Source organism: Geospiza fortis, unplaced genomic scaffold (genome assembly GCF_000277835.1).
Source record: "Geospiza fortis unplaced genomic scaffold, GeoFor_1.0 scaffold221, whole genome shotgun sequence".
Classification (NCBI taxonomy): Eukaryota; Metazoa; Chordata; class Aves; order Passeriformes; family Thraupidae; genus Geospiza; species Geospiza fortis.
Window position 1 is genome coordinate 1,920,083 of NW_005054395.1, and position 9,986 is coordinate 1,930,068.

A 9,986-nucleotide genomic window follows, 5' to 3' on the forward strand; every position below is an offset into this window, starting at 1 on the left:
CAGGTATCTCCATAAATTTCCAGGGTTTTAGCCAGATTATAATAACTTTGATTCCTCTTTCTTGGGTAGGACTTGAATACCTGAGAAGGGTTTAAGTTGTGCTTTACTGTACAGAACTGTAATTTTTAGAGTGCAAATGAAACATTACTTGTCAGTTACAGAACTAAGATTTGTGTCGTTTTTATATACAAGTGGTTAATTTTTCAGAAATTTTACAGAGTATTTGGCTGGATTGAAGTAAAGTTTAAATAAGTGTCAGTTTAAATCCCATTTCTCTGGGACTGCAGAGGGTGGATGCTCCAGATACTGTGGGACAAGTCAGGAATTGGATTGCTTGGCCAGGTAGTGACTGTGGAATGGCAGACACTGAAAACCTTTTTCCATGTTAGGATTCAGATCCTGAAATGCAGGTTGTGCCAGCTGGGCTCTGCAAACTGGACCTCAGGCTGCAGTTGGGCAGTGTGTTCTTGTCTTTAACATTGTCTGGGTTCTCCTGATCTGGCCTTCAGTGTGCTCCTGGCAGGTTTTAATGATGTTTGGTACTTGGTGATCACAACGGGTTTGTGAATCCCAACCTGGAACCTAATATTATTTGAAATTTTAATTCAGTGCATTAAACACTATATTCAAAAGTGGTAGATTAATTGTTAACCTTTGGAGTACATTGCTTGGAGTGTGTCTTGAATGTAGCCCTTGAATTTTGAGAGGTGGGGTAAAAATTCACTGCCTGGAATGAAGCAGTTGCCCATGATTTAAAGTGTTCTGATTATTTGTCTGATCAACCAAACAAAACTCCCAATCCTTACAATCCCCCAAACCAGAAATGTGGTTTTACCTCTGGGAATACAGGGGGCATTCTGTGAGGGCAATTTTGACAGTGTTGTTCCAAGTTAAATATTTCTAAATTCACAGAAGTCTGGTGCCATCATCAGCGAGTGGAGCTGTTCCCTGTTCCAAATCTGACTGTGGTTTCACATCCAGGAAAACAAAGGCTTTGGAGTAGGTAAGTCCTTCCCTGACTTTGACCTGCAGTTTTTAGGCTGTTCAATTTGAGAGTGAAGCTGCAGCTCTGGAGGAGAAACACTTGGCATCTTGTCATGAAGAAAGCTCATGTGAATGGAGTATTTATGAGAGAAAGCTGCCAAGTCAGCAACTTCACTTACTGGTTTCACAAGCTGTTTTTCCTTTAAAAGAGACCAAAGAACTGGAACAGGCTCCAGGTAAAGCAGAACTAAGGGAATGAAGTAAAGCTGTGTGTTAGTCCAACAGGGACTTTATTTGAAGGTGATTAAATACCTCTGCTGCTGGCCAAAAGCTACAGATGTGTAAGAGCTGCACCACAGAGTGCACCAGTAAGAGATGGGAACAGTAAAATGGAGACAGAGACCAATCAGCTGGGATGGAATATTGAGGGAAGTAGCTCATAGATGCTGTAAAAAATTTTATTAAAAGAAGGGAAATTTTTTTTAAGAGATGTCAGTTAAAATTTGGACATAAAGGTAAAGAGCACAGGTGGGAAACCTGGAAATAAACTGGGAGTTCTGAGGGACAGAAGATTAAATAAATGGGGAGAAGCTCTTAAAGAATTGGCTGCAATGCTCTAGAAAACATTTTCTTATCTTGTTAGAATGCTGTGGTGCTCAGCTTTATGCCTCAATAAATTTCTAGACCATACACAGTTGAGGGATAAAACTTTTATTTAAAAAAATTCAAATTTCTCTTGACACGTAAGTCTTAGTTGAGGTAAGTTAATGTACTAGCTTAGGAAAACAACTTTCAGGATTGGGTTTCATAAGCCATTAACACTCTGTTGCTTGCAGGGCTCCAAGAGCTAGAGGTGCAAATTGTAAAGGAAGTGTCAAGTTTTCCATCCAGCTGACCTCTGCTGCGGAAGAACAGAATTTACACCTTTTAGTTCAAGCCTCTTCCGCCTCTTTGCATCCTTTGTTCCTTTAGTGCTCGGGTCTCTTGCCCTGAGACTCTTCACTCCTCCTCTGTTCACAAGGTGCAGCTCCAAGAGGTGGCTGAAAGTACCTCATTGGCAATTTGGACAGTGAGGCTTGTGCCAAGTTCAAATAAAAAACCAAAACCACCACAATAACAACCAAAGAACCATTGGCAAACTGCCCTTGTTCAACAAACAGTTAAAGCCTGAAGGCAGAAAAACTTCTCTTGCCCTCCCCAGCTCTCGAGGCAGCAGTAGGGGCCTCTCATGGCCCTTCACAGTCATCTTCAGCTGCTTTTATGTATATTCTGAACAACCTGACACGACATTGCCACCTCTGGAAGTACCTGAATTCAAGGTTTAAGCTTTATTTTCTAATATGGAAGTAAATATCCTGAAGAATCTATAGTCTGACCAGCCCCTCCAAGAGCAGATGAAAAGGTACCTGACCCATTGGTACCTCAGAAGTGTGGATATTCACAATTTTACTTTCCATATGGTAGAAGTACTAAGTTACAACTAGTACCTGATACCTGAAGTGTGTAAGTAGAACTGCCAGCACAACTACATGGAGCAAGATCTAAGTCAGCTGCTGTCTGGAGTGCCTGCCCCACCCTCTGAGCAGGACTGACACTTTCATCTACTGAACCTTTATGTAAAAGTACTGAAAACACTCTTCACAGGAGAACTGAAGTAACATTGAAAGCACAGGATATGCCAGTATTCTCTTTTTCCCTAACACTGAACTAGTGAAGCTTGAAAAGCTAAGAGTACTGCAGGCCCTTTGTAGATAACAGTGGATGATCTGACCTGCAGCAGCTCAGTCTTCCTCACTTCGTCTTCCTGCCCATTCCACCCAAACTCTGCCTTGTGCAGGTTCTTTGCACTCATCTAAATGCACACATTTTTTCTCCTGTAACTGGTCTAAATACCAACAGCCATTCTCCTTGTCTGAAATTCTTGTACCCCTGCTACAGCTGCTTGGGGAGAAATTCAGGCAGGATGGCTGATCTTTTTGTACTGACAGTGTGAGTATGGGCAATGTTAATTAATTGTAAAATAAGCCTTTATGCTTTAAGCTTATTATGGTTGCATAGAGGGCTAATGTAGCACATTGCCACTGAAGGAAAGGCAGTATGATTGTCTAGGCTTTATAAAAATAGTGCTACTCTAACATGATAAAATATATTTAATTTTAATTGAACTTGAGGTAAGCCCATCAGTGAATGTTACTTTTAAATATTCCTTAAATCCAGTAGCATTGCAATCTTTTGACCAGGAATAGGCTCTCTTTGAGACTGAGCCTATCCATCTTAGTTGCTCCTTAGAGGAAAAATGTGTAACTTTACATAACTTCTGAATTCCAAGTCATTTAATTCACACTATTATTTATCCCATCCTACTCTATGGAGGAGACAGCTTAATTACCACCATCTCTTCAATTCTGACTGCCCCAGGTTAATTCTGTGCAGGCAGGGCCTGCCTGAAGCCCACCCAAAGCCCATCTCCCTTATTCCAGGTGGAGCAGCAGTGCAGTCTGCAGTGCTTGGGCCATGCACCTGTGCTGACTGCCCAGTGTCCCCAGGCAGAATTTGGGATTGCAGGAATCACAACAGCACCTGTGTTGGCAGACAGTAAGAGAAGGTTGTCTCTGAGTGTTAGAAGGGCTCTGAGGAATCACAGCTGCCAATCCACAGGGTGAGCTCAGGTACCAAATCACTGAGACTTGCTCTCACACAGACTCTGTGTGAATTGTAACCAGGGCAGACATTCAGAGAGGCTCAGGATCACATCCTGCTCTGGCTTGGTCTGCTTGAGGCAGCCGTGCATGGTCAACGTAAGCATCACCATGCAGCTACTACAGAAAACATATTCCAAGTGACAACACAGAAAACAGCTCAAGAAGCATGGAAATAAGGCACTTAAGTGAGACAGGAACAGGCTGGCTCCCTCTGAGCCCCAGGCTGGCTCAGAGCTCCCTGCTGCAGAGGGATGAACAGTACCGTGCGTGAGTATGCGGCTGCCGCGGGCAGCCCCGCTGCCCACACAGACCCCTAAGGCAGCATCGTGCACAAGGAAGCACAGCAGGACCTCACTGCTCTTAATACTGTGCTCTGAGTGGCAGAAATACAACTTTTGGTCCATTACCACCCCTAAAACACTCATTTCACAGAGCAGCAGCTTTAAGCAAAGTTAATTCTACACAACGCGCGTACCCTGAGACGAGTACAATGAAATACTGACAAAAATCAAGTCTAGAGGAAAAAAGGGAAAGGTCTGATGGATTGCTTAAATTAATTTGCCTACACAAATGCTTGTTTCTAGCTTTTCTGGAGTAACAAATCCAATGTTTCACAATTATTGTTTAAATGAATCCAGTATGAAGTACAATATAGTGGAGTTCAAGTACTATAAAGACAGGGGTTTGTTACCAGATTGTTGTCTAACAGCTGGAAACTGAGCTTTTAACATTACACTTTACAACAAGAACAAAAAATCCCTTTACTCACTGCTAAAAGACCAAAACCTTCCAGCCTGGGTAAGAAAATGAACATCCAAAGTACAAAGAGCCACAGCACTGATCAAGTACCCAGTCAAAGACCACTTCTCTATTGTTAGAGCTGATGGTTACTCGAAGCTTGAAGTTTCCTCCCTCGTTGCTGCAGGGTCCAAACTGCACAACTTCCATGTCAAATGTCACAGTGGAGCCAGAAGTAACAGCAGGCAACTGGTTTGTCATCTCTTTTCCATTTACAAATACTGCCCCTGAAACAGTTAGCAGATCTAACAATATTTCTCATTTTCTGTACATACTAACATGCAAGAACACATCTCTCTATTTTTTGCAGGCAAATAGGGAAGTAACCCTGCTACATTTCTCCTGTCACATGGAACAGGCTGCAGTAACTGCTAGCAGGAAGAGATCTGTGATCTCACCAAGGATTTTTAACTGCACAAGCAGCACATACATGAAAGTTGCTCATGTGTCATGTAGGGATCTAAAGAGCCAGGGGCTGTGGGTTTTGGGAAGAGAAATTCTTGCCCGTATCAGGTACAGCGTGGCCAGCAGGAGAAGGGAGGTCATCCTTCCCCTGTACTTGTCACTGGTGAGGGCACACCTCGAGTGCTGTGTCCAATTCTGGCCCCTCAGTTTGGAGAGGATGTTGAGATGCTCAAACACATCCAGAGGAGGGCAATGAGGCTGGAGAGGGGCTGGGAACACAAACCCTGTGAGGAAGCACTGAGGGAGCTGGGGGTGCTCAGCCTGGAGAAAAGGAAACTCAGGGGTGACCTTATCACTCTACAACTCCCTGAAAGGTGGCTGTGCTCAGGTGGGGTTGGGCTCTTTCACCAGAGGTCACAGTCTCAAGCTGTGCCAAGGGAAATACAGGTTGGATATTAGGAAAAAGTATTTTACAGAAAGGGTGATAAAGTTCTGGAATGGTCTGCCTGGGGAGGTGGTGGGGTCACCATCCCTGGATGTGTTTAAAAGGGGATGGGACGTGGCACTGGGTGCCAGGGTTTAGTTCAGGTGTTGGGGCACGGGTTGGACTCGCTGATCTTTAAAGTCTCTTCCCAGCAGGTGTTTCTGTGGCTCTGTGGCTCAGACTCACCGTTGGTGCTGACGCACACGGCCTGGTCCCGCTGCAGGGACTCGTCGCCGTTGCGCTGCTCCGCGCACACGCCCAGGCTGTCCCGCCGGTCCGGCTGCCCCACGGTCTCAATCCTAACAAGCAAAAGGTTAAATCTAAACCTGAAGCTTTAAATCAAAACATACCATGAAATCCAGTCATTCCAGACCCCTGTACTGTGCTCCAGGGCTCTCAACAAATTCACCCAAGCTTCTGGGGAGATCCCTGGTGAATGACAAAATTCCCACCAGCTTTCCCAAGAGCTCCACTGAGCAATACTCTATTAATCTGTACAAAATATGAAGCAAACTTTTACTTCCTGCAAACTTCCGGTGCTATTTAATACAATTCTCCACTGTCACAGTTTAGAAATGACCTTTCAAAATTATTTCCAGTTGTCTGAAGCATACAATATGCTCAGCTGGACTATCAGCTATACCACACTACTGGTCAGCATCATGTATTATGGCAAGACAGCTGTAGCTTCAGCAGGGATTTAATAAGCAGACTGAAATAGGTTTCTTGGAACCTGTCATATTCTGCTGTAATGGGATGGGGATGGGGTGTTGCTTTGGGGTGTATTTGGTTTGGGCTTTTGGAATAAATCAGCCTGGTGCAAACCAAGCAATGCCTAGAAGAGCATTTACATATCTGGCCTCTGCTCAGCTGTATTCACAGTTTTAGTCTGGGGAACGACTCTCTGAAGAAAATGCAAACAAGTTGTGCAAATGACCAGGGACTCAGTTCCCTGTGGGCCCCAGCAGAGGAGTGAGGCTGCACAGTTTGTACACTGAAGGGCTGTTCTGGACTTGAGTCCTTTCTCATGTACTGCTACCTCTCAAAGGTGCTAAATCCTACTTTACAGAGAGCCTGAGTGACTCAGGTCTTTTCTAGAAAGTAAAGCAGTTGGTATTTTCATTGCAGCTTGAGAGAAAGAACAGACTGATCTGTGGTTGTTGGCAAACAAAGGAAAACTTCAGCAAAACTTCCAAGAAACAGCAATTAAAGGGGGCAGTGGACTGGCACACAATGGGTTAACTCTTTAGAGGCAAAGATAAAATTGGAACCATGTTTTACTTTTGCACTCCATTAGGTTTTTCAGCCCCCTGGGAATGGCCCTAAGAGAGCAATAGCCCTGCACTGTAAAGCAAAGGAAAAATGATTACTTGAATCTCCAAGAAGCTTTTACTTTGGAAGGGATCCACCTTCTTTTCCCAAAACAACCCTAAAGGAAAATTCAAATTCCTTTTGGTGCACAACAAAAATGCTGCACAACAAAACCTTGTCCCTGCCACTGCAGCCCAGACACTGAACTTGGTGAACCCCCACCAGTTCCCATTTGCCTCAGAGCACAGAAAGGTCCATCCATGGTCCATCCATGGGCATCACAGGCACTGCCTCAGCCTCAGCTGTCACCAGAGCTGTGCTGGGTTCCTGACAGAGTGTGAGCGCCACAGGGCAGCTGCAGGGTGAGCCCAAATCACTGTGTGCCTGCCCACAAGGACTGTGGCTGCCCACAGCAAAGGAAGCTTTAGGGAGATGAAGGAGATCTCACTGTGGAGAGATGTTCCCTTCCCTAAGGGCAGCTCCCTGGAGGCTGCAAAGCAACAGGAGGAGACTTGACCTAAAGCAGTGATGTTTTGCTACAGCTTGGCCAAATGCTTCACCTCAGGACAACTGCCACAGTTTATCTTTAAAATGTAGATACAAAGCACTGTGTTTATCACAACTTCACTGCTCACTGACAAGCTGTGCCTGGGTCCTGAACACAGAACACAGAGCTGCTTGAGAATAGTAACTTGTGTTCCAACAGCTGGAGGAAGTCAAGCACCAAGTACTACATCACCCAGTCCAAGAAAATCTCTCCCACTTCCAAACAAGAAGCTACTCTTGGACCTTGGAAGAGGAACAAAACAAATTTTTGAGGTTGTCTCCAATCTCAAGATTCGTGTCACGATAGTTCTTGTGGACACGTGCTTGTTTGAGCTCTGCCATCCTGAAACAATCAGGATGGTTATGGACTTGGAGAGAAGTCCATAACCAAAATGTGAAGCAAAACATTTTCATATGCTACCAATAAAAATGATAAAAAGCACTGGACTGAGAGAGAACCAAGGGAAACCTCAAGGTTCTGCCTTTAATTTCACAGGCATTGCTGAGCCAAGAGAAGTTAAATCTAGCAACAGATTTGAAATGAAAGCTTTAGATCTTTTTATCCATCTCAGACAGGGCAACTGAATACATCCTCACACTACAATCATCTAAAGTTAACATAATCCATTATCAGGAAGGGATAAATGAAACACCATGGAAAAAGTCATGAAAGCATCACGAACAGCCCTTTTCAATTGCCTGTGGGGGCTGCCTGCCGTACAGCAAGTAGTTTTATTTAACCAGGGAAAAGATTAAACAAAGCTTCAGAGTCTCTGAGGTCTGTAATGACAACTGACACATCCACAAGGACATTCCTCATACCCTGTTAAACAGCATCTTCTCAGGGATAGGATGACAGGCAGCAAAGCTGCCAAGGTTTTTAATCATGTTCTGTGTCAGATGGAAAGCTTGAAATTCACAAGATCCCTTCTCCACTCTGGATGTTCTAATGCCAGTTTCAAGCAGTTGTCTGACCAACACTAATTATCTCACATGTCAAAGGCATTGCTGCCAGACTGTCATCCCAACAGCACATCAGTGTTTTTGTGTCAAAGTCTTCAGAGCCAGTGATTAGTCTGGGAAGGAAAGCACCCCTGACCCAAGGTTAAAAGGAGCTAGAGGCAAAGCTCCACTGACTTCAGCCAGTAACAGCTGCTACAAAACATCAGGAAGTTCAACATTCCACAGATCTGCTCAGCATGAGCTATATTTTACCATCCCTCTGGAGTTCACTCACTTTTATATAAGTGCAGGTCCTACAAAAACATCAGGTGTTTTCCTACAAAGCCAGGAAGCAGAACTAAAGGAAGGTCAGATGTCACATAGAGGCACTACCTGGACTGGAGCTGAGCTCATTTACAACTCAAACATGCCTCAGGTTTACACACAACTCAGATGTGACAGCTCACAGGGGATGCACCAGCCACCAGCCACCCAAAAAGGACTTGCCTGAATGTTAATGTCTGCCCACAGAAATAAGTAGGAGCTTTGGAGTAGAGCACACCACAGGACTGAGAATCATTCCGGAGCGCTATGTTTCTTCGGCTGCTCAAACTGTAACCCTCCAGACCAGTTGTCCATTCTTCAAAGAAAACAAACAAAAAAGCAAGAAAATGGTGAACCTCAACTTGGTCCTCTCTGTGCCAAATCAAGCCAGTCCCAATGTCTACTCAGTCCACCTCATGCAGCTTAAGCTATGTTAAAAACAGGGGCTGGTTTTGCCTTTTTCTTATGGAGAGATTTGTTTTTCAAATAAATCGCAATTACAAAAAGTATTTTCCAGCTCAGAGTTCACCAGGAGTTCACTCTTTGCTGCAATCCCTGCCAAGTCTTATTGTAAGAAAAGGAAAGCCTTCATTACCCACTGTGCTTAGAAATTTGTAAGTGAACAGAAAATTTAAATTTTCCTCTCTCCAAGATAAGAGGTTCTTATGAGCTGTAGTGCAGGAGCGTCGGGGGCAGGATGGTCGGGATGGACGGAGACGAGAGATCTCTGAAGCCCTGGCTGGGAACTTGGGGTTTATTGCAAAGGGCCTGGGGGCAGGGCCCTGCTGGGAGCTGCCAGCCACAGCTCAGAGCAGGCCCGAGCGAAGAGAGTGAGAGAGTAAAGAGAGCAAAAGCGTAAGAGAGCGAGGTTCCCGTTACAATACAATAAATCTTCTTCTGTGTTGAATATTCTGATTCTCACTAACCAATCTAGTACAATATACAAATCCTATAGCATTTACATACAGCCTATAAGAATCACTACATTACCATACTGTGTTACATTTTAAACCCTAAAAACTCCTCTTTGGACCCCTTCTGCCAAGCTAGTGGGGTCTGCTCTGACCTTTGGACCTGCCTGCAAGCAGAGGGCGCTGTTCCATCAAAAGGGGATCACCTTCAGCCGGCCACACCATTGTTTTCCAGTTGTTCAGTAACTGAGGTATCTCACAGCTTGCTTTCATTTCAACCTCACTTATAGTTTCTATATTGTCAAAATCTTTTGCCAGACAATCATATTTATAAGGTTTTCCTGTTTCATCTTCCCCAACACTGTAGGTCATCAAGAATCCTTATGTTGTGGCGAGGGAGAAGAAAAAATAATGCTTTTCTTCTGGCTCACACGTTTTCCAAGGCTAAGGAAGCAGCGAGGCACCTGGGAAAGGCTCACTGAGTGTCCCTCAGCCAAGGAAGCCAAGAATGCATTGCAGGACAGAGGGACAGCTCATGCCATGTCTGTGGGGCAGTGTCGCAGACATCCTTTTTATGAA

At 44.5% G+C, this 9,986-nt stretch overlaps 1 protein-coding gene across 1 annotated transcript in view; it reads right to left on the reverse strand.

The window, feature by feature from the left end:
* Positions 1 to 1,674: 1,674 nt before the first annotated feature.
* CRLF3 (cytokine receptor like factor 3) overlaps positions 1,675 to 9,986 on the reverse strand; it is a 13,621-nt gene continuing 5,309 nt past the window's right edge. Inside the window, exons 6-8 of the mRNA XM_031060911.1 lie at positions 8,680 to 8,812; positions 5,560 to 5,672; positions 1,675 to 4,711 (exon numbers count right to left, since the gene is read on the reverse strand). Of these exons, the coding sequence (XP_030916771.1) occupies positions 4,458 to 4,711; positions 5,560 to 5,672; positions 8,680 to 8,812 (500 nt within the window). The 3' untranslated portion in view covers positions 1,675 to 4,457. The remainder of the gene's footprint in view (positions 4,712 to 5,559; positions 5,673 to 8,679; positions 8,813 to 9,986) is intronic.